This window comes from Falco cherrug, chromosome 2 (assembly GCF_023634085.1).
Source record: "Falco cherrug isolate bFalChe1 chromosome 2, bFalChe1.pri, whole genome shotgun sequence".
In the NCBI taxonomy this organism is placed as follows: Eukaryota; Metazoa; Chordata; class Aves; order Falconiformes; family Falconidae; genus Falco; species Falco cherrug.
Genome location: NC_073698.1, coordinates 72346776 through 72374536, shown reverse-complemented (window position 1 = coordinate 72374536; position 27761 = coordinate 72346776). Strand labels below are relative to the sequence as shown.

At 37.6% G+C, this 27761-nt stretch overlaps 1 protein-coding gene across 1 annotated transcript in view; it reads left to right on the top strand.

The window, feature by feature from the left end:
- OCA2 (OCA2 melanosomal transmembrane protein) overlaps window positions 1–24400 on the top strand; it is a 176489-nt gene extending 152089 nt beyond the window's left edge. The window contains exon 23 of the mRNA XM_027804503.2: window positions 23627–24400. Within this exon, the coding sequence (XP_027660304.1) occupies window positions 23627–23714 (88 nt within the window). The 3' untranslated portion in view covers window positions 23715–24400. The remainder of the gene's footprint in view (window positions 1–23626) is intronic.
- Window positions 24401–27761: the final 3361 nt, after the last annotated feature.

The window sequence follows — 27761 nt, the reverse complement described above, 5'->3', positions numbered from 1 at the left end:
CTTCATGATGTAAAATGTGACCTTTCTTTACTTTTACCAATGCTAAGACTTATTACAGGAAGTTCAGAACCACAAAAGTCATTCTAGGTGTGGCTACATTGAAGGTTCCTTTTATTAAATCCAGGATAACTAGAAATATTTCCACAAGATTTTCAAAATTGATGAAAACAATGACTGAAGTATGAATTGGAGGAATCTGAAATTAAAAGCAAGTCCACCCGATACAAACTGCTGAAAGTCAAACATAAATCTGAAATTAATCCTTTCCTCTGTTCTCATGAGCTTAGTCATATACATTGCATGACACCATTTGTCTTCATAAGTCAAGTTCATACTGATGCACAAAGATAAGAAGATTTCCAGATCCCATGGTTTCCCACTAATATATCTCATTTTAAACATGGGAATAGTCCATTAAAATAAAAGAGATACAGGTGGTTTAAGTACTTTGCTAGTCTGGAGCTAAAAATATACTTTGGGAAATATGTGGAGGTTTTAAATATGTTTTTCTTTATGTAGTATGCTAGCCACATCAGTGAAATATTTTTTTGGTGGGTTTTACATAAAAATTGTCTAATGACTACTTCAGTTGTATTTTAGCTTTGTGGCCTCCTCAAATGCTCCACAAGAATAAGGAAATTGTGAGGCAATAAGAGGAGAATTTTTTTTCCTTATGTAGTAGTTTCCTTCTATATCATTGTAGTTGTTAGTGCTGACTCTTGATAAAGTAAATCTTAAATTTGCAATTTATCATGTAGAATTTGTGATGTTTGCCTCTTCAGCCAGTTTTGTTTTTTAAAAATTTCCTTAAAATTTGCTTTGGCTGGGAAGGTTTCCGCATACTAGCATCCACAAAGTATCTTTTGCTATCTAGGTGCTGTGCTGTTTTGGGTTATAAAAATGGTGGTCTGAAATGAAATCAGCTTTTCAGAATCTTTGACAATAACCTCTGATTACTTCACCAGCTTTGAAGGAGAACATATTCTTAGAGAATCTAATGGAGACATTAATAAATCAACTTTGTTTTATTATTTTAATTTGTCATCTCATTTCTTAAAACTTTTTATCTGATTAAAAGCAATGTCTGGTGGACATGTTTATAATTCATAGCTAGAAATAAAACAGGAAAAGCAATTAATACATATTTTAAAATATATTTAGTAGTATGGATCAGATTTATCAAAAATTATTTCATTTTTATTTTCCATCAACATTTGATGCAGGAAGTGTAATGCCAAGGTGATTAAGATTGGAACTATCTTTCCATTTAACAGCTGATTTTTCTAACTGTGCTAATACACACATACTTACTTGAATTGGCCTAGAACCTGCTACTTTATATTAAGATACTATCAATTTAGCAACCCAGGGAAAATTTGCCAGAAAATCTTTGGTCTTCAAGTGCCACATATGTATATCACAGATGATCAGGAAGTATGTAGTTCACAGTAAACACAAGCAAATCTCTGATATGTAGAGTTATAAAGTGAAAACATCCTTGCTTAAAAGCAGCCCAAATATCAGTTTAAAAGGGTTGTTTACTACTCTAGAATGAGTGATGAATGGGATTGCATTGCAAGTAAGTCTTAGGTAATAGTGGGGGCACTTGGATGCAGTGACAGTGGGAGAGAATACACTGGTCTAGCTTATCTTTTAATTTTGCTTCTTTAAAACATGGCTTTTTACAAAGAGATAGCCTGTGTGCTTCACGCATCTTTATGCAAACTCATAATGCGAGGAAGGCATGATTTAGCTATAGGAAAATAGAGAAAGTTGACATAAGTACCTCAAAGTTTAACTTCATTAGCCTATTGAAACAATAAAAATAAATAAAGAAAATATCTTTCTCCTAAGGAGTTTTTTGGCTATCTCTAGAAAGCTCTTTATCTTACCAAATTCAGTTATCAGAGCAGGATGAGACAGACATGTCTGCAATTTCCATTTGTTGTATTGACTGGGCCTCCATTGACTTCAGTGAGAGCTTACCCACCTCCCATGTAGATGTCTACATAGTTGGCACCTGAGTTTAGGTGGGCAAATCTGGAGCTGCATCTCACAGTCCAGGACATGTCAGGTGACTTCAGTGTAATGCAGATGTTCCTGACTTTGATCAGCTGTAGCACTGTAATCATGATTGCATGGCTAATGCAATGGAATGCCCTGAGGTCCATGACACTGCGACTAGACTGCTGCTGGTACCTTTTCTTACAGATGTAATGCTGGCTCAGCCCTGTCCACATTGTCTACATTGCACTATGATGTTTGGTGTAACTGTGGTGACATACATCCCAAGAAAGCTATTGTGCTGTAAAAACCCAAAATCCTGCCTTTAATGGTAGGCATGGTGGAATGTGGAAAACCAGCAAGCCTGTGTTTTCTTGCCAAAGGAATGGATTTGATTCATTTTAGATTAAGGTAGATGTGTCAGCTGGTGTATAACCAGGGGCTAGCACCCCAGAGGGAAACACTGGAAAACCCAAACTGGCAATGTGTCCACACCCTACAAGCTCCTTCAGAAACAGCAGAACAAATTCTCAGACTGGCAGATTATCTGTTTTTTTTCAAGAGCCTTCAGTGTGTGAGATGGCTGAGTTTAGTCTTTTAAAGCAACAGCTGTTCAGTAGGTCTCAGGTTTTAAATGTGCTGATGAGCAATGAAGAGTAAGGCCCATGAGTTGGGTTGGTTGGAGCACAGAGGAGGTGGAATATGTGCTCAGCATGAAGAAGCTCCATTTCATTCATTGTGCTGAGGTCCATGTCACACACCGTTGCTTTTAACCTTGTTTCTGAGATAGACAGGAGTATCAGAGGCTGCACTGCTTTTATTTTGTTGTTGTTACGGCCAAGGCTGATCCTGTCTCATTTTTAAAAACCAAGCAGCAAGGACTGTGATTGCTGAAAGTTTACATTGGTGGTCTAATATGTCTCAGCTGATGCTAATGGGCATTCTTCAGAGAGCTTGGGGGAGGGCAGAACTCAGCCGGACCATGTCCTTTTAATAAAATCAGCTCTCGCTCATGCCTCTTTAAAGGTTAGTCAACACTGCTAACGATAGTGTTGAACAAGAAAAAATATTTTCCTTGCAGTTTAATGATATTTCCAGAATATTTTGCACATTTGTTTTATCTCTTCTTGTGAAAGGACGCTTTTTCTTAATGCAAATATTTAGACTGTGCTGTCACTGTAGGCACTGTTGGATTATACACAGAGTTTATAAAACTGTTCAGTAATGTGTTGTAAGCCAGGAGGTGATACAAGAAATCTAATGCAAGAAATTGACTTCTGCCACGTGGAGCTGTACTTTGCTGATAGGTGATTACAAGGCTGTGTATAAAACAGGAGATGGCTCTTGGGCCATTTGTCTCACTTTGGGACCAAAATTGCCTGGTTAATCTAGCAATATCTGCCTCTGCTGGATGCTGATACCAACTTTTTTCCTTCTGGTGCTTGTTTAATTTCAATGTAATTCACAGAAGCTTACATTACCGAATAAGATGCAGGTATATAAATTCATGTAACAGAAGTTCACTTCCTCAGACTGTAGGAGTTATCTATCACTTCCTGAGGCTAGCATAATGTTTAGTAGCTAAATCGTTCTTGATTGCCAGGATTGTGAACTGAAACAGCCAAGGCAAAATCTTTCAGTATTGCAGAGTATTTCATCGTTCTTTTGATACCAACTCAGTTTGTGGAGACCACTGTGTTTCTTATGGTAAGCGCTTCTTTTGGCTTCCTTTAGAAACATATTGTGCTTCTGATTTATGCTACGCTAGTACAAGGTGCGGTTGTTGTGCAGTGCAGGCAGTTTCATGAGGATTGCATTAATGTGCATGTTCTCAGCCCAGAGCTGCCTGCTCCACCTGGGTTTGTTGTGCTGGTTTGTGCAGTTGCTGTTACCACAGAGCCAAGCTCTTGCCAAGGCCCAGCACAGTAAAAAGGCAAAGTACTGTAAAAGTGCTGATCAAAAACTTGGTGCCCGTCTTGCCGACTTGTAATCTAAGATTGTTCAATAGTAAGGAACTCAAAGAGTAGGCTAATCTAAGCTACTGAAGTGAGGTAACCTGCTCTGTGCTTCCAGTGTCGTCAGTATAAACACATGATTGTCATAGATGTCATTTTGTGTCTGTACGGATGTTACCTTAGCACTAAACCATCAGTAACTGTAACACATTGGAAGGCTGGAGCAGAAAACACAACTCCTTAGAATTGTAATTTATTTAGGCCAGTTATACAGTAAAAAATAATATGCTACAAATGATTCTGGAGAAGCAGCTGCAAAACTTTGTGAATGGCAAACAGAAGAACAGATCTCTTTCTCTACCAAAGGTGAGTAAGGACCTGCTACAGACAAGTAGTGGCATCGATCAGGTGTGGGGAATTCTGTGCTGGACTAATTTGCTTTCTGCTCTTCACTTGCTATCATTCATGTTGGAACTGTAGTTCTTTCTATACCTTCCTACCTCCTTTCCATTTCAACCATACATATGGTATTTTACATATACTGGGTACATCTTCTTTGCTGTCTTTATTATGCCCTAAAACCAGTTCTGCCTGACCTTGAAAGTGGCTTCCCTTGTCATAAATAACTGCCTTTTCGTGATTTGTGTTTATATGTGTGGGACCTCCATTGTCCTCCTGTGTTTGTGCTCTTGAGAGATGTTGCTACATGTTTTGGGGACATAGCAAGCACAAGGTCTGTAGAAAGAAGTAACCTCTTTTATCAGACTTCCTAAGTATAATGGGGAAAAATGTGCAAGGTGATCTGAAGATGGATAGGCACCTCAGTGCTCATGTATGCATATAAGTGCCTGTCTCTTTCTCCTAACTGCACAGACTGCTGTCTAGTTCAGAGTGCCTCAGTTTTGGACACCCCATGTTGGGTGATGCTAGTCCAGCTGGGAGAGAAGCTTGAAGAAATGTAGTACTGAGACTGCAATGAGGATGACTGTGCACTGCCAGTTGTGCCAGGGCAAAATGGAATGGAGGAATACTGACAAGATGACACGACAGGCAGTTGTAGTAGATCCCTACCAGTGCTGGGACGCATTGTGGGAGTAGGGTATTAAAACAAAATATGACAAATGGTGATGAGGGTTGGCACCAGGATGCAACGGGAAACATTGCACTGTGAATAAACAGATAGCACTGAGGTGCTAATCTATGAAAGTTAACCAAGCTTCTGCTTTCATCAAAAGAAAACTAGTGGAGGGATGCAAAGAGAGTCCTGCAATGATGAAACTTTTGGAGCTGGAGAATAGTCCTTATGATTTCTTGAGGCCAAAGAGAAGGACATTGACAAACTGTGGTGAGAAAGTCCTAGGTTTCCTAGTTATGTGAATAGGCAGGAAGGAACATTACACAGCTAATCTGCAAAATCTTTAGGTGTAGGTTGGGTGTGAACAGAGATGTGTATCCGAACTGACTAAAACGATGTGTGAGGGTAAGGAGTACAGTGATAGCGCTATGAAGAAAGAAAATAAATGGAAAGATATGGAGGGGGGGCAAAGTGAGAATGGTGCTGGCTGGCATGGAGAGGAAACTGATAGCTAGACATCTGTAAAAACTTGGCAGAGGGATGCACTCAACTTTTATTTGAAGAGTGTGAGGTTAGCTTAACTGGAGGTTCTGAGATCAGGATATTGGTGAATTGTATATAGTCTGTGGTGAAATTAGACAGAGATGGGAGTCAGGGGAAGAGGGAGAAAGATCTAGGACAGCATCTCTTTAGCAAGAGGACACAGTGATGCACATATGAAGAGAGATTAGAGGAGAGCTGGAAGATGAAGCAGCCTCCAAAGCCAAGAATATCACGCTTGTCATGGCAGCCATGTCAAAACCAGTGGCTTTTCTGGGAGGACAGGGAAGGAACAATGATTCTAGTTTCACTTAAGAGGTCAATGGAAGCGACTTCAGTGAGAGTGATTTTGTTTGCAATAAAATTAAATGCTCTGGTATTATAAAGTATTTTTAAACTTTCTGTCACTGACTGAAGGAAAAAAAAAAAAAAAAGAAATAGGTTGAGGGCCAAGCTGAGGCCCAAAATGAAATCTGTGCTTGACTGTAATAGTTTACATTACAGCGTAGTTGAGGAAAATCCTAATTTTTGATACATATATATATAATAATGTGGAGGAGAACTACATCACCCGCATTAGAGTGTAGAGTTGACCCCACCAGATGCTGTGAATATTGCACAGATTTATGCTCTTTACAAGGAGAAATAGGCAGAAGGTAATGTATATCTTTCTCTTTGCCCCTGCAGGACTTTTTGACTTGCAGCATAAACTGATTTAATTTCCCTGCTATAAATGCATGTATATGCATACCAAGGAAAAGAAGCTTTACATCTGGTATACTGAGATTCAAAAAGCCTTTGGTTAAATCTGCAATCACTTCATATGTTTACATGGACCTTGATGTTCTGTCATTGTACTAGTTAGACTGCATAATAAGTATCTCCTCACTCTAATGGTTACTAAGATTATCCCATGTTTTGAATATTGTACAGAAAAACTAGTGAGTACCTTTTCCTGACACAAGGTATATTTAGTCAGTGTATATTCTGAAGTGCTAGCAATTAGTATGTCAATGCATAGAAGAATCTGAAATACTAAATATGTGCTGAAGCTTATCATTAAATAAATCACTTCAGTGACACTTGTGCAAGCTGTTTATTTCCATTTTAACTACCAGAGCACGGTATATTTGGTGCAAACTGATGATGCAGTTGCATTTAGAAAAAACCTTCAAATACATTTTTCATGCTTAATAATTTCAACCAAGACATACAAGCAGCTCACTTGTTCTTTGTATTTTGGCAGATGTTACTCTTAATCATAAGAATGATTGACTTTTCAGCTAAGAGGTACACAGCTGGAATATTAGTTTTTGGCTTTGTGAGATTTCTGAACAGTATACAGAATATGTAACTATTCAGAATACAAACTGCATGCGGAAGCATTATAACTTTGAGTGATAATGCTAAATGATTCCCTACTTCAGCAATGTTTTCATGTTCAGTAAGTGTACATCTGAGTGGTAAACTGATTAAATTACTCCTTTTATTTGAACTTTGTTAGAGATCATTCATTAAGTCATACAGCTCTTTTAAAATATTTTTGCAATTGGAGCTTCACTTTTCTATTTCTTATTAAAATCTGAGATATATACTGTGGGAACATCAACAGCAGCACACTAGTTGAGATCGCCTTGAAATTTAAAATTCAATTGCGATAATTTATTTTTTTTTTAAACTTAATAACTGAATTTCAGGTTTTCTGTTTAACTTAACAATTATTTAGGGATAACGTGAAATTTAAATGAAAATATATGCTAATTCATGCTGACTTTTAGCTTAACATTTATTTCTCTTTCCCATTACCTTCCCATGCCTATAAGCACTGTCATAAGTTGGAGACTAAAACTGTATCATGTAAGTACATGCAAAGCTAGATCCCTTTCTCAAATCATTCTTATATCAAAGTAAGCCTTTGGCATATCTGAAGATCAGTTAGCTACTTGTAACAAGTATGTTTCAGAAAAAAATAATGCTTTTGAAAAGCTTTTTGTTCCTTTCTTTCCATCAAAGCCTAACTTTTCATCTGGTTTCCTGTGCAATCATACTGCTGTGAATGTGTCTTTGTGTTTCCCACCTAATAACTTCTGAATATGCTGATCAACTTCAAACACTTTTGACAGGGGAGAGGATGGTGGGGAAAGGGGACTTGATTTCTCCAATATAATTAAATTCTCTAAAATTTCATCAAAGTTGGTGTCTGGGAAGAGGAAAAGAAAACCCTGTTAGTATTCCCACTGAGGGAAAGTGCAGTCTGAGCCCACACTTCTTTATACACTGATAAAAATCCATGCAGGTGAGTGTCATTATAAGTTATGGAAGAAAGCTTCAGTTGGAGCTTTCTGCTTAGCGAGTCAATCAAATTAAGACACAAATTGGAAGGAAATAAGGCTTCATTATTTTCCAGTGTTCATAGAACTTCTTGTCATAAAGGAAAGATTCATCTCACCTCACTTTTCCATTCTATAGTGTTGACATCTTTATTTCCACACTCGTCTCTCATAGTAGTCAGTGGAGAGAAATAACTTTCAGAAGGTGATTCATTTCTGAGTATGAGCTGTATGCCTGGGAATGGGATTTGAGCTTGTAAGCAGTCGGGTGGAATATAGTCCTGTTCTGGCAAACTGCATTATAAAGCTGGGGATGAGTGAATTGGTGGGAGAAGGGAGCAAGGGGAGTTTGGGAAGGGAACAAGTTCAGCCACGCAAAAATGATTTGATTGTAAGAAGAGAAGAACTAGTGAAGTGCTTGCTCATTTCCATGCTTTTTGGAATTTGACTTGGAGAGATTAAAAGCCAAACTGTCTTAACTCAGGTTCTGTTTTTATTGCACTGGGGAGATGATATTATATTGTTATACAGTTGTTTGTATTGAGCAAGACATATTTGAATTCTCACATGTATAACATCCTATGTGCTGGTATACATTGGTTTTGTTATCCAAAACCTTCCTACTTGCAGCTTCATATAGTTGTTACATCAAGTGCCAAGTTTCCATTAATTGCAACATGCTCGATTTGATTAGACAGTCACTATAGTTGCTGAACAAGAGTCTTATTCAAACATTGTTGAAATTAGAAAGTGATTTTTCTAATTAATTAGGGTACTTTGGCAATTACTAGAATTAGTCAGAAAGTGCTGGATTGAGAATATTTGCTTGGAGAAATTCCATATCTGTAAATACTGTTTTGAAAAAAAATTCACAAGAGATCCAAGCACAAAGGTAACTTAAATGGCAGGAAGAGACATGAAGTGTGGGAAACTCAGAGAACACTGTCAATATGAAGCCTATATACATTTGCCCTATGAACCCTGACTAATAAGCCTTCATAGGAAAATAGATTAATGTCCCTCAGCTTGAGCTTTCCTTATCCCATGCTTCATATTTGCTTGCCAAAACATCATATGGACACTTAGAATTACATCAGAATCAGTTTTATATGGCATTTCATTTTCTCAAATAATTTGTTATTTTTAATGGTAGTATCAAAGTTCTAAATATTTACTAAATAATGTGTCAAACAGACTACCCTGGTGTCTCCCAACACAATCAGAAGAAAGGAAAGTTTAATGTTTATGTTATTTTCATTATAATGAATTTGAAATTAGAACCACTCAAAGGAAGTGGTGCTTTTCATGGAATAGTAAACAGATTTTTATTTTCATGTGTAAACTTGATGTTATTTGTCACACAAAAGATGTGGTAGTATTTACTATATTCTTTGCTTTTTATTGCTAGAACTTAGCAGTGATTTTTGATAACTGTAAGAAATTATAATCTTTCTGATTATATTTACACTCAGGGGTATTGCATTCATTTAAACAGCACTAATAAACCACTTGAATGGTTTACTCTTCTGGTCAACACTTGCAGTTGGTCAGCTTCAATAAAGTTACTTAAATAGGGGTGCTCTAAAGTTTTAAGCAGATATATAGCAATTCAGTAGGTAAAATGTTAACGGTTATGTAATGATATTAGTTTTAAACTGACAGTGAAAAAGAGCTGCTTTTTCAGGAGAAGGTACAAAACCTATTCCTGAAAAACATGCAAGTTTTCGCATGTTTTGGGAGGGGGGGTTAGTTTGTTTGTTTGTTTGTTTGGTTTCTTGGTTTTTTGTGTGTTTTTTTGGGTCAGGTATCAATTTCATCCTACTTCCCTTGAAAAAGTCTAACAAAGAAAAAGGGAAGAATTAATTCATCCTAACAAGGTTTGAAAAGGAGTTCTGGGTTTTTGTTTGTTCTTTTTTCTTTGTAGTTCTGTGTAACATATATTACCAAATATTACTAAAAATTTTTTAAAATACTTGTATTGTTTTTAAGGGTTTTTTTTGTTTGTTTATTATTATTGTTGTTGTTGTTATTATTATTATTATTATTATTTCTGGGTTCATTGTTATTAAGCCTTTTCTTTACTACTTGCTCATAATAAAGGCTGAACAAAAACTATTAACGGCTCAAAACTAAGTGGCATCCATACAGGTAAATTGTTTTCCTAGTACTATGGAAATTATCTGAAGAATAGACTTTCTAAAGGCAAAGAGAAAAAAAAAAAACCCTCTAAATTATTCCAAACAGTCAAGTAATATTCATATTCCATTTCTGGCAGTGTAAGGATATTAATGCCATGCTTTTGCTTAAGATTTTGTTTCATAATGCTACAGCTGAAATGCATCAAATTGCATGACTGTACCTTCTGTTTCTAAGACAGAAAATTCAAAAGGCTATTTACCTTAAATGGAAAGGCCAAATTCAGAGAAATAAACTAAAATGGAAAATGTCTTAAACAGATCCTGATATTTTTAGAAAGTTAATGTGGTTCTGTGATGGGACTTAGGAATTGTTCAGAATCACTTGACAACACTTAAATCAACAACTTGATTGTCCAAGCTGTTCAAAACAAAATGAAGTAACTAAAACATTAAAGGAGGAGAACTGAGGTGCATGTAGCCTTGGTGTAAGTGATTGGCCCAGACAATCTGATCTCCTGCATAACTTGCTTGCTGGGGAACTTCCATGACACTCCTGTGTCATGTTATGAGCTAAGTGTAGGTCCATGAAGCAATGCCCAGTGGGTTGCTTGTGTTCCTGGAGCAGCAATCCACCTCTTTCACTACAAAGGTGGAGATGGGAGGAGGGAGGCAGAAGTTAGTGAAGCAACCAGTTTAGTTTTCACCCACTTGTTGAAAATTTGAAGATAGTAGAATATCTTTATAATTTTTTTTAAAATAATCTAATAATTTAATTCCTGTTTTTCCCTCGTTTCAGTCACTGTGTATTCCTTGTTCCCAATTCAGGCTTGACTAACACTCCTGATGGTGTGGGTTAGATGACAAGGCTGGGACTAATACAGTCTTTCTCAAAGAAACTCCTGAAAATGTAGTGGTTTTTTAGGAATTGAGAAACAGAGTTTGTCAAGCTCTGACCTTTCAGTGTGGAGCACCTTAAGAATTATCTGCCATCTATAACAATTACACAGTGAATTCTAGTTGATGCTTCTGATTGACTGTGAAGTGGTCATGTATCTAGCCCATTTTAAAACATCCAGCTAGTGGTACTCCTCTGCCTCTCCATACTATACTTTTTCTACCTTGTCCATCTGTTAGGTCTCCTATTTCATCCCGTAAGAAATGTTGGTATATGTCTGTGACAACCTGGAGGGATATATTTGTATATTATTTATTTATCCAGTGCTTTATATATGGGAGCTTTAATGTGCTGAGGAACTAATGCACTTAGAATAGCATTCACTTTATTTAACTTTAGTTTGCTAGTGCACTTAAAATTAGACCTGTGGTTAATAAAAGCTTTCCTTGTAATGAACGCATAAGACCTCAGTTCTGTGGCTTCTCTGGGGTAGGAAGACCTGTACACTGCAGTGCACCATGACAGCAGAGAGGACTTGGGAGGTTCCAGCTGCCCCTTTATTTGCCTTTGGTTGATATTTCATGGTGGGCTGGAGAGAAGCCTCCTTTTGCACCCTGCTGGAATGAAAATCTCCATTTTCTGCTCTTCTTTTAGGCTGGGTGGCCTAAAATATAAGGTTTGTGGTGGAAAGTTTACTGGCCTTACAACATCAACAACCTTTTATCGGGAGGCATCTGCTGAGTTCATAATGAGAAATAATCATTAGTGCACAGGAAACATCTTTCTACTTTTTAACTGAGAATGCAATTACATTGCTTCTTTGCCCTGGCAAACTGCTGTACAGGAGTTCTCTATCATCACATTGTATGGCACATGAACAGAAACCTCAAAGTGAGGAGAAAGAGGAGAAGGAATTCTTTCTTATGCAGCATCTGGCTTTTTAACAAAGTGCAGGGTTTTTAAAATAGTTGAGAATGCTCTGTTGAAATTATTAAAGAAGTGAATGACTAATCTCTACTGCAAAATGTCATTTCCCTTTTATCTTGTGCTTTAATCAAAATAAAAGAGCACATTGTGGAAAAAAAAAGAAACTAAGAAAAGTGCCACAAGATATCATTTGTCAGGGTTGGGATTAAGGACATTAATGGAAATAACATTCAGATGACTTCCATCCCTGAATTCCCGTGATAAAAAGCAAGATAATACAAAGTCAGTAAAGGTTATTTAATTTGAAACATTTTGGAACTAAAATAAATCACAGTTAATTTCTGCCATATCCATTTTCTTTGGTTTGTTTAGACTATGTAGAAAAATAATATCTAAAACTTTTTTGTAGATACAGTTTGTTTCAAAAATAGACAAAACACTTTATAAGAAAACTCTATAGCGGAGAGTTTTGAGCTATAAAAAGGTATTTTAACAAAAATGTGGGTAAACCTCAAATTTGGTTTTTTTGTTTTGCAAAAAGCAAATAATCACCAAAAGTGAGTTTTTTTCATAAAATACTGAAATGCTAGCTGTAAACTTTGCAAAACATATTTCAGCAGCCCTAATGCATTCATTTTTGCCCAATGAACCTCACTAGTTTTGTGTAAATCTCATTAATAGACTATTTGTATCAGAATCGTTCAAACAATTCATGAGAACAATTCACTACCAGCAACACTGAAGTTTGTACTCACAATCAGTACACGAGTCTCTTAAATACTGTCAGAGAAGACATACTTCATTGATTTTCTCTTCAAGTTGTCCATGATGATTTTAATCTTCTTAAGCTCAGACTCACAACCACACCTCATTACACAGATGTGTGGGAGAGGAATAAGTGTGGCTTTCCCAAGAAGTGGAATCAATTACATATATTTGCATTTCCTACATTTTAGAATGGTGTTAAGGTTTCGTAATGAAACCAGAAGCAACCAGTTGAGGACTAAACTTGTTTTGGGGTCTGCCTGGAGGATGTGGAGAGCGAATATATTGCTAATATACAACAACAGATTCAATGGTGACATGAAGTTATGATAAACTCAAAAAATCACTAGCAGATAATCTTGAATCTTTATGCCACACTTTGTCATGGCATGTCCTACTTCTTTAGTACGACATGAAGGCAACAAATCTGTCTGTATAGAAGATGCTCCCCTAATAATGAATGGGAAGTCTACTCTGCCTCCAGGACTTCCACATTAAAGCACCAAGTAATATATTGTTGGGAATATTTGGGGACTCAAATAGCCGTGGCAATGAAGAAAACTAATTTTGTCATTAGTGGGTCAGAAACTCATGTGAATTTAAACCATTCAAGCTATATTTACCTGTGGAATTTTCTAGAAGGTGTGCAAACTTAAGTTTGAGGAATTTATCTCAGCTCTGGTAAAGGTAATGGTAAACAATTTATCTAGCTGCACATTGACAGTAACAATAAATACTGTGTTTGAAATTCTTTGATCTCTTTGGAGCACAAATGTTAGAAACAAAATCAAGTATGTTACACTGCAACACAGAGAAAAATCATCTAACTAAAGAAGGAGGTAAATTCAGTCTGTGACATATTCCTTTTTGCCAAAATACAGCATGTAAGATCACTTGCTTTCAAATAGTCATAACAACACTGCCTGGAAAGAATGGAGTTATGACTTTGATTATAAACTTCTATAGTTTTGACACCTCACTTTTGAGCTTTAACATTGTATACTGTATGTTTCTTGGGAGTATCTGTTAATGGAAAAGAGAAATAATACACTCTTTTTAAATAGACTATATGGATTGAATTGCTGAGAAAAAGTGGATACAAAGTAATTTAGATTTTAAAGGCATATTTAGATTTTAGCAGTATTAAAACTTAAGGGAGACTGCTTAAATACAAAGCTGTCTAGTAAAACTGCTTGAAGGACCTTTGTATCACTAAAGAGACTGTACATATAGTAGACAATATACTAATGGAAAAAATGGTACACAGTTTGTTTTGTTTTCCATAGATGCTTAGAAAAAAACCCAAGGCAAAACCAAGGTGGATTAAACTTTGATTAACCTTGAAGGGAAAAATCTGAACAAAAAAGAGAGAAGGTGTTTCCAAATTATTCCTGTCCATCCAGTTAGTTGACTGGAATCTGGAAAAAAACTAGTGTAACCTAAGTTATTTTTCTAGGTGTTGCAAAAATAATTTTAGTATTTGTCTTGTTGTATTGGCAACATTTATTTTTTCAGGATATCAATTGTTCCTTGACATTGGAATATAGTACTGGTGCTCTGAGTTAAATGCAAATATTGTTTAAATTACTAGCGCATGAACATTTGTACATTTTTTAAAAACAAAACAGAAGGCACATGATTTTCTTAAAAAGGCAAGATTTGGCAACACTGACACTGAGTTGCTGCAATTAACTGTTTAAAGCTGTAATAGTACAGAAGGTCTGAATGCACAGCTCCCCATGGAAATGAGGACAGATAGTCGTAGCCTTGACTTTGCAAAGGCTTCTTTCTGTTTATTGAAGTGTGGGTTTGGTTAGCCCCTCTGGAAGCTAGAATGTTGTACTGATGTGTGTAAGATTACTTTCTTCTGGAAACTAAGGAAAGGTCAGCCCAATTTAAGCATGAACAGATGATGTCTTGACCATGGACTAGTACATGACAGTTGGTTTCAGCTGAGTAAATTGGGTATGTTATGTTGTCATGGCTGGCCACCTGATACTGTCTGTCTTGTTACACAGGTTATACCAGTTGTACAGCACTTAGGAAAAGGAAACTGTTAAGCACAGGCTCAGGTGTCCATCTGCAATGTCAGAGCTTCCTCTTCTCTCTGTTTTCCTGGTGCTTACCATGGCTGAAGGTTGGTGCAAGCCTTCTTGGGGAAAGGATGTGCCTGGCATGTTCAAACAGGGTTGGTTCACTCTTGATACTGGTAGTCAGGTGGAGAGTAAGTGGTGCTGTCTTGAGGCAATCTTTTGAGTTGGTTTGGGTAGTTGTATCATTTGAGCCAATGGTAATTATATTTTTACTTGACACTACAACTTATCTGTTGAAGACCCTGATGGGTGTTTCATGCCATAGGGCAGATAGATGAAGAAAAGCCAAAACTTCTGGGGGTGAAGCAAAGATGTGTACGCAAGGGAATCATATTGTTTTATCATTATGTTGGCTTTTCTGCCTTTGGAGATCTTCCAAAAGAGACTATGGGTGAGATATCTGGGGTCACTTGATTTGTCTGCTTGACTCTTGATCCAGCAAAATATTTAAATTTGCTTTCTAAGCTAGGATGGAATTATTCCCATGCTTAAACAAGTGATTTAAGTTTAAGACATTTTTCAAGCCATTGGCTTGTGCTTGTCTCTATAATAATACCCCACTGAAGCCTAATCTGTAGAGCCAGGTAATCTGGATTTGAGTGGGCTATATCAATTTATTAAAATGCATTTTAACATGGGCAAAGGTCTCAATCTAGCTTCCTTTACATCCTGTCACACCAATGAGCTTGATTTATGTTATCGTCTTTTTTATTTAAATGTGGGGTATTTATGTTGGCTATGGGGCCCTTAAGACTAAATGTGGAAAGTTACTGTGCTTTTTTCCCTCTCTGTTACCTGGATACAAGGTTTTGAACATCCTGTGCACATTTCCAAATTATTAATACCTATTTGTTCATTTAAAGGGATGTTAAAATCACAACGATAGTGGGAAAAATAGCTTCCATGAATTTATCAGTGTTAGATTGCTCTTCCCCAGTATAATATCATTGTTAGTTCTATCTGTGTTTTCAGGTTTATTTCTGAACTTGAGCTTCTGTTCTTCCCTAGCTGTCTGCAGGATTTCATCATTTCCTATTGGAGTTGCATGTTTAGTTTTAAAAGAAAGGTCAGATACTACTGTCACCTAATAATTAATGTCTTGCTGATTTTTAAATAACCAATCACAGTAATTTTTTTTATTAGGATTTATGTGTTTTCCAATTTTTTTCACGGTGTTTCATACAAGTTGCTAGCTTACTATGTATGAATAGGTTTTGGATAGCTATCAGAGTCACTTGTTCTGATAGCCCTGTATTCCATCTCTGCTGTACCACAGAGACGTATGCAGATACTGCAACAAATATTCTATTACAGTCATTTGAATCTGCCAGATGGAACTAGCAGGCCAACTATTCTCTTACAATGAAAATCTGCACTTTTTTCTTTAGATAATCAGAACTTTGAAGGCCAGGGGAAGGGCCATTGCTCATTTTGCACATTGAAGTGTTGAGGTTATGGCAAGACACCTTTAGGAGGATGTTCTAGACTGTGAGAGGCAAAACCTAACACCTTTATATTTTCTCACTCAGGATCCTATTTTCCATATCTCAGGTTCACTCCTGGCAGTTACTCTATGGGAAGTCTTGGCATAGACTCAAAACAGATAGAATATAATGAGAAATTATAATTTTAGTCATCAGAAGAAAACAGGTTCTGTTCCGTGATTTAAATTACATGGTAACTCCTGTGTATGGTAAGTAGTAGGTAACCACACTGTAATTTTTATGTAATTCCAGACTATATGAAATTCACAGCAATTTAATCTTGAATTAATGATGTCTTGCAGCTTTAGCCACCTGTTTTCTGAGCTACAACAGGTGTCTGGATTTGAAGGGGTCATAAGCATGTGATAAACATTTTGAATCTGTTTTCTTTAAGTTGTTGGTAAAGTCCATATATTCTTTTCAAGTAAACTGGATCAGTGTGTCAGAGACTTGGAATGACGGAAAGGTTGACAACCAAAATGACAGGAGAGTCATAAGGGAGTTTGCATTGAAAGAAAGGGAAAGAGGAAACAGGATGACAGAAAACTTACCACAGATACACTAAGAATGGAGAAATTGACCAAAAGGAAAATTCCTAGAGGCTTTGAGGGTAAGGCAGACAACAAATTAAAAATCTTTCAGTATCCATTCCTTCCTGAAGTCAGAGAAAAAAGGTAGGGAATTAATAGAACTATTAAAAATGGATAATTTTTTTCTCCAGGAGTTCTGAGCGTTTATGGTTTTTAACAATTAGGATGCAATGTCAAAATAAACTTCTGAGAAAATCTCTCTATAGGAGAATTTGGCAGCAAATAATCACAATGAAAATGAGCTAAGAACATTAGTACAAATAATTTATAGATTGTTTTGGATAAAACTGACAAAATATGGAGAACGTCAGAAACTGCATTATTCGCAAGCCTTACATTTATGAAAGTGATTTTGTTTTCTCCCTTTTTTCCTCAAAAAAAATGATTTAACTCTTGTCGCGATGGAGGGAAGACACAGTCACTCAATAAGAGTGATCAGCAGACTTCGTTTATTGTCCCTTACAGTCACCTTTTATGCCTTGTTATAATTAGCTCATACATATTACAAAAGTTAAGCTCATTATTGGTTAGTTGCCTAAATACCAAGCCCGCCCCTAGTTTCTCTTCTGTAGTTATCTGTTCCCACCTGCAACATTCTTTTCCCACTGAAATCTTCCTGTTATTGTGTAACAAGAACAGCCAAAGACAGTGTATTTTTGCTTTACTTCAGATAAGCTGAGAGCGATGTGCATTTTTGTCCAGCCAGCTGGACTATGTCTATGTGAACTTTTTCAGCTAGCCAGTTATCCACAAACTCTATGTAATCCTATCTGAGGTACAGAAAAAGGACTTGCTCAGAGAGCTGTACTGCATTAGACTATAACTTATGTAGACCTATATAACTTCTGTTGGCTAGCTGAGTTCCGTTCTTCATGAAGGTAAAACCGTCCTGTCTTCCACTAAAAAAACATCCACCCTTCTAGAGTTCCTTCAGTTCATGAGGGTTATGCTGTATTCTTTTCACTACGATCCGTTAATGTTTTGGTTATACCCTTTTGTTGAAATATAAATGAGTTACTTGGCAAATTGAATTATGACACTTCATTAAAAGGTGTAACTTTCCTTTCATTCAGAAATAACCTTATGTTATTTCTACCCACACCTGAGTCTCTTTTCTGAGGCTGCTTTCATAGGCATTTCAATATTTTTTTTTCAAAAAATTAGCTTGTGATTATCAAGCTTCCAGAGCTAAGCATTGCATACGATGACAGGTTGTCCATGAATGAGAAGATTTATTTGTCACCTGTCCTTTGTTAAATATTTTTGTGATGACATGCCAGTCTTCAGGTATGCAGATGATGGTTTCTTATTCTGTGTTGAATAACAGAAGAACAAGTAGATGAATGAGAATCACAGAATGGTTGAAGCTGGAAAGGACTCTGGAGGTCCCGCTCAAGCAGAGCCATTTGAACCCATTGCCCAGGACCACATCCAGAAGGCTTTTGAATACCTCAAAGAATGGAGACTCCACAGTCTCCCAGGGAAACCTGTGCCAGTGCTCAGTCACCATCACAGTAAAAAAGTGTTTCCTGATGTTCAGAGGGAACCTCCTATGTTTCAGTTCGTGCCCATTGCCTATGGCCCTGTTACAGGGCCACTGAGAAGGGCCTGGCTTTGTCTTCTTTACACCATCCCTTCAGACACTCAAACACATTGATGAATTTTCCCCTGAACCTTTTTTCCAGGCTGAACAATCCCAGCTCCCTCAGCCTTTCCTCAGAGGAGAGATGCTCCAGTCCCTTAATCATCACTGTGGCCCTTCATTGGACTCTCTCCAGTATGTCCATGTCTCTTTTGTGCTGGGGAGCCCAGAACTGGATCCAGCACTCCAGGTGTGGCCTCATCAGTGCTGAGTAGAGGGGATCACCTCCCTCAGCCAACTCTCAGTTCTTTTCCTGATGCAGCCCAGGATATCACTAGCCTTCCTTGCTGCAAAGGCACATTGGTGGGTCATGTTCAACTTGATGTCCATCATGATCCCCAGGTCCTTTCCTGCAAAGCTGAGGCTGTACCTTCTACAGCACTTGCAGTATGAAACTGATATGAAGTGAGAAAAACAAAATCTGAAGCCTGGTGCAGACTCCACCAATTGAGTTTAAATTGTGCGTTAATTGCAAATACAAGTAGGAGTAGAAGTTATCTTTAACTCTTTTTTTTAAAATTCTTGCCCTTGGCTACCACCAGGCTTCTTTCATTGTCAGTGGTTTGGTCTTGGGAGATTTCTGCTGTTGCTTTTCCACTGAGGAACCACTGAAGGTTCACCATTTCCTTGGAGACATGGTTCTTATACAGATCCCCTCAAGGATGCACAGACTATGTTATGAGCTGTCAGGGAAGGCAGTGCCTGTAGGTGTGGTTTTTATGGGTGAGAACATTTTGTATATCACGTCCCAGATCAGGCAGAACAGGACACTGAACCTGGGTCTTGCACATCCTGGGCCCTGTGTGCTTTGAAGCATCACAAAACAGAGCTGCAAAGTACTCTAGGAGATCAGCTTGTCCAGGAAAACTCAATTCAGACCTCAAAGGATTTATTTAGCAAATAATATTGGATAAACTTACAATGTAAGAAAACTTTAATATTCACATCTGTAGATACTCATTAAAATTGGGATTTATTCCTAGAATAATCATACACCAGTTTCCTTTTCTTCTAAGTAAATACAGGACCAGAAATCTTGCTGTGAGGCAGGATCAGAAATAACTAGGTCATTACCAGTGAAAAGTTCCACTTTCTTTGCTGTTTTTGTGCCCACGTTTGGCTTTTAATATGTACTTCACACTTACCTTCACAGAGTTTCATTTTGTGGATTTCAAATTCTCATTTTAATTTGATGAGAACATGCTGAATTCTGTTCTCCACAGAGTCTGACATCTCTCCCATGCTGGGGTGATTTGCAAGCTTTTCACTACTGAAGTTATTAATAAGTAAAACTTTGTCCAAGACAAATCCCTGAGGCTCTCAGTTGAAATACTCTCACTATCTCACACTGAACTAACATCTGCTTGTTGTGTATATTTAAGCTAGGCGATTTCATTTAGATCATGGTTTTATGTGTAAGCTTCTAGTACAAAAAGGAGGAGGGAAGAGTGGGGTGAATGCTAGATCCTGTCACCCATCCCTTCCTTCTGCCTGATCCCGCTTCCTCTTTGCAGCAGTGAAAACTCCATGAGCTGGCTGTGGAGAGTTAAGGGTTAACCTTTTGTACCATGCAGGTTGGGTGTACCTCCCTGTCTGCAAGGGAGGGAGAGGCAAGAAAAGGCTGCCCAGTGCAGGATACAAAAAGTGTATTTTAATGGCAAAGATGTTTATCAGTGTTTCTTGTGAATCTGAAGTTTTAGCACAAGAAAGGTTTTTATGACTTCTAAACTCTGCTGATCCTTTTTCCTGGACAAAAGCAACTGAATGACATGGTGCTTTTTGACTTCAAGGAGTATGCTGAAAATGAGAGTTGCTGGAAGTACTTTTTACATTGTTTAAAATGGATTCTTAGATTTGAAATAACTAAAGAAAACATAGGTAACTGAACATTGTACCGTATGTGACCTGGGACAGGAACCGCAGCTTCCTTTTAGGGAGAGCCGTGGGTAGAGTAATAGGGCACTGAACCGACTCAAGTAATCGATTAACTAACTCTACAGTAACTAATACTTACTGACTGAGCTTTATCTCCCCTCTCTCTGGTACACAAATTCCACATTGAATTTGATCCAATTACATTAGTGCTCAGGCCAGCGAGCCTGAAATTCAGACCTCAAGTTGAGGGGTAATTGTCCATGCAATGAGAATAACGAGTTCATAGTTGTGCCTGATGCAAACATCCACACTAAATTAAATGAGGTTCCTCCCCAGACTGGCTGTGTCTGGCTCCAGCTGCACATTTGACTGGCACTGTGATAGTGGGGGTATGATCACAATTCCTGCATCTTTGTATGTGACCCTGTATAATTCATCCATTTTCTTGCACAGACCTCCTCCAAGCTGGAGCTAGCTTTTCTGTTCTCTTTTCAATGGTTGAGTAGTCTTTTTGAATCCTTCTCTCCCCGTGTCAGTCTTCACAAAGCCGTTATATTACCATTCATTGCTGAGCTGCTGTGTAGTCTCCAGGGAGGTTTGTTAGGTTGCATTAGCACAGATTAAGATCTGCGCTGTCGCCACTCCTCCCAGTACCAGCTCATTGTTTGCTAACTGCGAGGTCAATAAAATTCTATTTTCTGTCAAACAACAGACGGTTTTCTTATGAGAGTTGTAGCAATCTCCAGTTCACCAGCCTGTCATGCAGATACAGCTGCAGGGAGCATTCATTAGATGTACTGAAGGATGTAGGAGGATTTTTCAGCCATCCTATTTTATTCCTACAGCCATTGCTGGTTTTGCTTTATTCTCCTATCTGGACACCTTTTTCTAAGTGAGATTAGGGAAGGCCAGAGACAGATTTGCTGAAAGAAGGAAAGAAAGGGTCTGAGAAGCAGTTAGCTAGCCATCAAATTAATTTATTTATTTATTGCTTTTTTTTTCTAAAATAATTCAAGGGATGCTTTAGCTCTGCTGTTTTACAATATTATTAGCTTGATCACAGTTTAGTGACTGAATAATGATTCACCTCTTTCAAGTAATGAGTCATTTGAAAGCAAGGATCTGACCAGTCAGTCTAGAAAATAATTAACACTTATTTGCAATATATTTATGTATGTTCATATGAACAAAAAAAGAAAAAAAAATCTTCCAAGTGAATTTCAGACTTTTCAGGAGATATTTGAAAGCTGTGATAATCCTACAAGCCTTTCTAACAATTCTTTGTACATTTCACCACTTGGACACAGCTGGTCCTCTCTTATCCTCTCCCTTTCCCTTTTCCCAAGTCCAAACAGCAGTTTAATATTAACACCTTTGAAACCAGAACAGCAGTAACAATGCCTGTTACCAAAAATGGCAGAAGAGGCCACCACACCAGGTCCTAAATCCCATTGAAATGGAGGAGAAAGCCTTGGAGCTGGGCATGAGAACTGTCCTTCTGGGGCAGATCTTGCAAGCCATATTGGGTCATGGACACAGAGACACTTCTTCAGGGGGATGTCAAGAGGACAGAAGTAAGATGATCTCTCAGCCCTAAAAATCTTCCCCTTTGTATGTTTCCAGCCTTGTAAGGGTTTCCTTTTGTTCTTGTTTTGCCTGTATTTCTCTGGTATGTGAGATGGGCTCACTTTGGTAGTGGGTCAAGAGCGGCCATGAAGCTGGCATTATGGCCAAACTTGGTTTTCACTAAATAATTTCAACATTTTGTTTAGAGTGTTTGCATCTTATTAATTTCTTAATTATTCTGCAAACTTTATAGGCCAGAGCTGAATATTTTTGTGTTTTACAGTGAGCCTCATTGCTTGTAAAATTCCCTTGCCAGTAACTTGAACCAATGGCTGTTAAAGGTGAAAGCACCTCTGACCTGCTGGTCACATCTATGCCTCCTTCAGGCAGCTTTTCAGCAAAACAACAATGAAAGAAACATGAGTCATGAGGATCTTGAGGTTTAGAGTAATGTTGCAGCTGCAGGTAGAAAGAGCAGACTTCAGTGAGCTGTTGAGAAGTTTAATTTTCCTTTCATGCAAGTAGTTTCATACTCTGAGGAAGTGGGGGCTAGACTTAATGCCCCAAGAGGTCCCTTCTAGCTCTAGCTTCCTGAAGAAAGGAAATATTCATCCACCCAAACTCAGAGAACAGTGTCCTCCTGCCACCAATGAAACGGACATCTCTTCTTTAGTGCTCTGATCAGCAATGGCAGAGGGGAACGGGCTGGAGGAACCTTGCTAAGAGCTCCTAACATCCAAGGCAAAAAGGCACAACTAATATACCCATATATAATAAGTAGGTCTTCAAGGAAGAGAATAAATGAAATGCTGTACTTCAGAGAACATTTTCATGCTTTGATGAGGCTTATGGAAATTCTTGCCTGAACTTGACACAAGAAAGTATGTAAGGAGGGTTGTTTGTGGCATGGTCATCTCTCATTGTAGTTCTCATTGTGATTTTAGTAACATAAAACAAATGAGTGTGATCACAGCAGTGTTTCTTCACAGTCCCTCAGTATCATACAATAATGCTTTTAAGTTTCAGAAAACTCCCTTCTTTTTACAGTATGGAAGACCTACAAATCTAGCAGAGTAGGACTTGGCCAACCCCACAACATCCTTTCCGGTTCTCTGTCTTTGCTGCCTGTGTTTGTCAGTCTAAAGAAAGCTATAAAAACTGGGTGTTGTCTTGAAAAACATATTCTGCAGTGAGAAAGAAATAAATGTTTTGGTATAATGGCAAGGTTTTAGCACTTTTAAAGCTGCCTGGGGTTCATTTCCAACAGTCCATCAATATTCCAGTCTGCTAAACCTGGTGAGAGGTACGGAAGAGGAATACTAGCTGTATGTCACTACAGATCTGTGTATCATTTCAGTGTGTATCACTTCAGTGTGTATCACTTCAGTGATACACACTGGATACTCTATTCTAATGCTGCATAATTTGTAAGAATTGTTACTTTACCCAAACAAAACAAGACATGCTGGATTCTGAGAAAGAGTAAAGTGGAAGAGATGTCCTGAAACCAATGAAGTTATGCTAATGTTGTCCTCCTATCTCTTAAACAGGCCAGAAGTAGAAATGTGAACTTGAATATTAGTCTCCTATTCATTGCCATACTCTCAGTACATCCATGCTTTTAGCAGTGCTATAAGAATATTCGAGGCTTGGAACGTGTAGGATAATGTAAATTTCCTTTTCATAAATTGCTGGGAGAACAAACTATTGTATCCTTATTAATCTTTCCTTTATTTTATTGTTTCAGGTTAGGCTGCCCCATGATGATTGTGTCCTGTACCATCGGGATGTGCTACCTTCTTGTTGCTCATGTCATAGTAGGTTGGAACTCATAGTAATTTATACTTTCAAGACTCAAAAGAAGCTTTCTTTTTCAGTTAGTTTATATATCAGAACACTAAGAACCCATATAAAAGAAAAAAGATGTGTAAAAACCCAAGATATGGTATCAATCAAATGATTATCAGCATCAGGTCTGGTCATTCTTAACCTTCTGTTTTGTGAACAATTTGCAGTACTAGTCAATCAATATTAGAAGAATCCATATATTTAATTATGAATGCAGTTAATGTGCAGATGAAAAGGCACCAGCACAAGGGAATATGTTGTGTCTGAAAGTTTGCATTGACACAATATAAATGTAGTCACAGATGTAAAACTCATTCACAACAGCAGATGTTCAATAACTTCTTTTTAGGGCTTCATTTGTCTTTGTCAATGTGTTTAGCTATTTGTATTAAAGTAACTAATATTCAAGTTGTAATAATAGACAGTTAAGCAGAAAGTCTGTACACTATGAAGGACGTATCATTATCTACATTTAAAAATAAACACATCTCCTGAAAATGTGCTGTGGAAGAAATTATTATTTTGGAACTGGGATTGCATTCTATGGAGGCTTTGTTTTTCATTTTAAAACTCCTAACCAGTGTTAATCTACCTTTTTTCTTAAAATAAACTAATGCCCCCCTTCTTACAAAAGTACGGACATAAGATGTGATAAAGCACCGGACGTCTTCCATTTAGTTATTAATTCACTTCTGTGATGGAGTACTTTGTTAATAGGTTAATACACTATATGGAAGAATGAGATCATATTTTGGCTTTGATTTCCTTCTCTCTGATAATAATGTGTTAAACTACATACATTGTTTTGTATAATTGGCTTCCAGAAAGGTCAAACTTCTCATTATGAATATTAAGTCCTGTGAGGCATTCAAAGCCTCAGTCCCCATCTTCCAATACCTTTGTGCCATGGTGTGAATTACTGGTGTGTCTGCTTTATCTTGAGTCAGAGAAGTTGGTAACCTTGTGAGTGCAACCCAAGTGAACAAGGCTGAGTTACAAGGAGCCAGTAGAGATGATCAAATGCAGTTTTTACTTGTGCTTATTCCTTGAGATAACCTGGTGAAAGAGAAGCAATATCTCTCCTCAATGGAGGGTGTGAGGTTAATTATATATCCCATTTTACTCATATGCAGGTTGTGTCCCTCACCTAGATGTTTGTTGTGTTTTGTTTTTTAAGTCTGAAATATGATGTTAAAGAGGCTAATGGAAATAAGTCACAAAGCAAGGCTTGGCTTTGAGTGGAGTGTGTGGAGGAGAAGAGTTCTTCCATTGCCCCAAAACCTCCCACCAGGACTTCCAGCCCCATCCATAGTTGGGTACCCTGGATTAGTGAAGTCTTCTGCAGTGGGGCTGAATTTTGCAGCACTGTTGAGAAAGCTCAAGGCTGCTCTAGAAGATCACAAGACCTTCCCCCAGAACCAGCATAAGCTCCATTCCTTTTATATTAAAAAAACCCACCAAAACCAAAACCCTGCAAAAATACCCCAAACCCACACAGACGGGCCTGAAAGACAAATTCAGACAATTTGTCTGAAATAGAATTTGGCCTGTTGCACTCTCAATGTGGAAGTCTCCACTGCTCTGTCTTTGTAAGAGCAGTTTACTCTGTAACAACTGGAATTCTCTTTCAATTAAAGAAACATTTATGCTAATCAGCTTAACATTGATCCCTGGCTAAAAATATTAATACAATATTCCATAGCCCTCAACATTTCTCACATTGGAGCAATCTTGTTGCTGTCACTGTTTGTGCAAGAACTGTTGTACTAAGCCCTAGAGAATGCAAAATCGCCCTATACTAAAACACATATGTTTTTATTTGTTTTAAGGGGATTGTTTTTTCTTCACTCACATGATTTAAGGCTTTCTTTTCTATTCTATTCCATTAAAACACCACTGGCATGTAGGAGTATAAAAATGAGACCATGGTCCCACAGCACAACTTACTCCGTTTTATTGTTCTTTTTAAGAGGCTAAAATCTAAATAAAACCTAATCCTCTTCCTGGGACCTTGAAACCCTCCTGCCAACCCTAAGCAAATTCATGCTAATAATGTGATCACATTAGCTGACATGAAAATGCATGTTTGCATTTACAGTTTGCTGGACACTGAAAGATAGAAGTGCAGCAATTAATTTCCACTCACTCATCTCGGCAAACGCCCTGGAACACTGGTGTGAGAGAGAGCTCGCTGGCTTCAGAAGGGATAAGTTAATGAGACTCAAATGGTATTTTATTTCTCTTACGTTACTGGTCCTGTCAAAAGAAGGCAAGCAGTGCACAGGGAATACAAAATCATACTGATCATGCTTTTAGGCAACCAAACTTAAGGCTAAATTCTTTCTGCTTCTAGGAATTTCTTTTATGGCATACTGTTTTCCTGTGGATTTCCTTCAAATAAACTGGTTTTCCTTCCTTAAGCAACCTTGTTTCTTCATTTATGCAGCCAAGAATAGCTCAGTGAGAGCTCATATGACAAGGCAAATTGTAAAAAGAAGATGAAGTTGTTTGTTTGCACAAGCCTTTACGTGAGTGTAATGAAAATTACCCAGGTAATTCACATCATTTCAAGGTAGTGAAGTATATTTTTCATTGATTTCCATTATATTTATCAGCATAATGTGCACATTGGAAAGGCACAAGTTACAGTGACTATATCTTTGACAAAACTAGTGTATAGAATCCCATAAAAGTGAATTTGAAGAGTGGGTGAAATTTATTTTTGCAGTGAAATTCTCTCTAAAATACTGAACAAAATTTTAGTCAAGTAGTAAATTACGTAAAAGTGTATTATCTTTAGTATGCTTGTGGCTGATCTCAGAGGACGGGATTCTCATTTTTATTGATAGCCCTTAAGGCTATTTAGTGGTGTTTGTTTTAAGCCATAGAGTAAATATAAGTATATGACTACTCTGAGATCCGTTTACCCTTTCTAGATGGTGTAAAATGCAGTAAGACAGCGATATGTGAATTATAGCACAACAGGGCAATGTAAGCAAAGCCCATTAAAAGAAAACAACTCCAGTAGATAAGCGGGGCAATTACTGAAAGCAAGGAAAGAAACACGGACATACTAGAACTTCACCAAATACTGAGCTATTTAGCAAAGAACACCGAGAGTGGCCAGGAGTCTGCCCAGCCCAGCACCCGTCTCTGGCAGTGGGGCACAGTGGGTGCCTCTGAAGAACACAAGAATAGAGCAAATAAAATGATGTTTTCCCAGAATATTGTCCCAACTTTGAGAGATTTCTGTGACCCAGATACTTCCTGAATGAGAGATGGCATCTTTATGTTGCATTGCACTTGATGGATTGGCCTTCCACAAATTTAGCCAACTCCTTGCTGAAACTTTGTAAATTCAACATCTGTCACAGGGAGTTTCAGAGATAAACTACAACTGTGGGAAAAATACTTCAGCTGTTTGTTTTGAACTTGTCCTTTGATAATCTAATTTTCATGACACCTCTCCCCCAACAACTTTCCCAAATCTTTTGGTTGGGAAGCAATAACGAATAGCCATCCTTTCTCTAAATCATGATTTGATAGACCTATTTCCAGTCTGGAGTTCATAGTCTATTTGCTTGCTCATTTGTTATGTGGAAATACTCTCATATCTTTGCTCATCCCTTTTTTCATCTTCTGAAGTTTCGTCATACCCTTTTTGAGTTGAAAGGGTGAGAAGTACAAACACTAGCCAAGACACAAATACACCATGGATTTACACAGCAGCCTGCTGATTTCTTCTGCCTTTCTGTTTCATTCCTAATAATTGTTAAGATATAATTCAGTACTTGGGCTGAGGAATATATTTTTGTAGAATAACATCTTCTAACAACAAGCTGCATTTCCTGAGTGATAATTATTAGCTCACATTGCTTAGTATGTAAAGTTAAGGCTGGTTTTGCTCCTCTGGAAACATTACAGCTGTCCACAGTGAATGTCACAGGTCAGTTTTCCCCAGTCACTTGCTCTTGTAAGGATTTTCTGTAATTCTTTACTATTAACAATTGTCTTTGCTATGCTGAATAACCCAT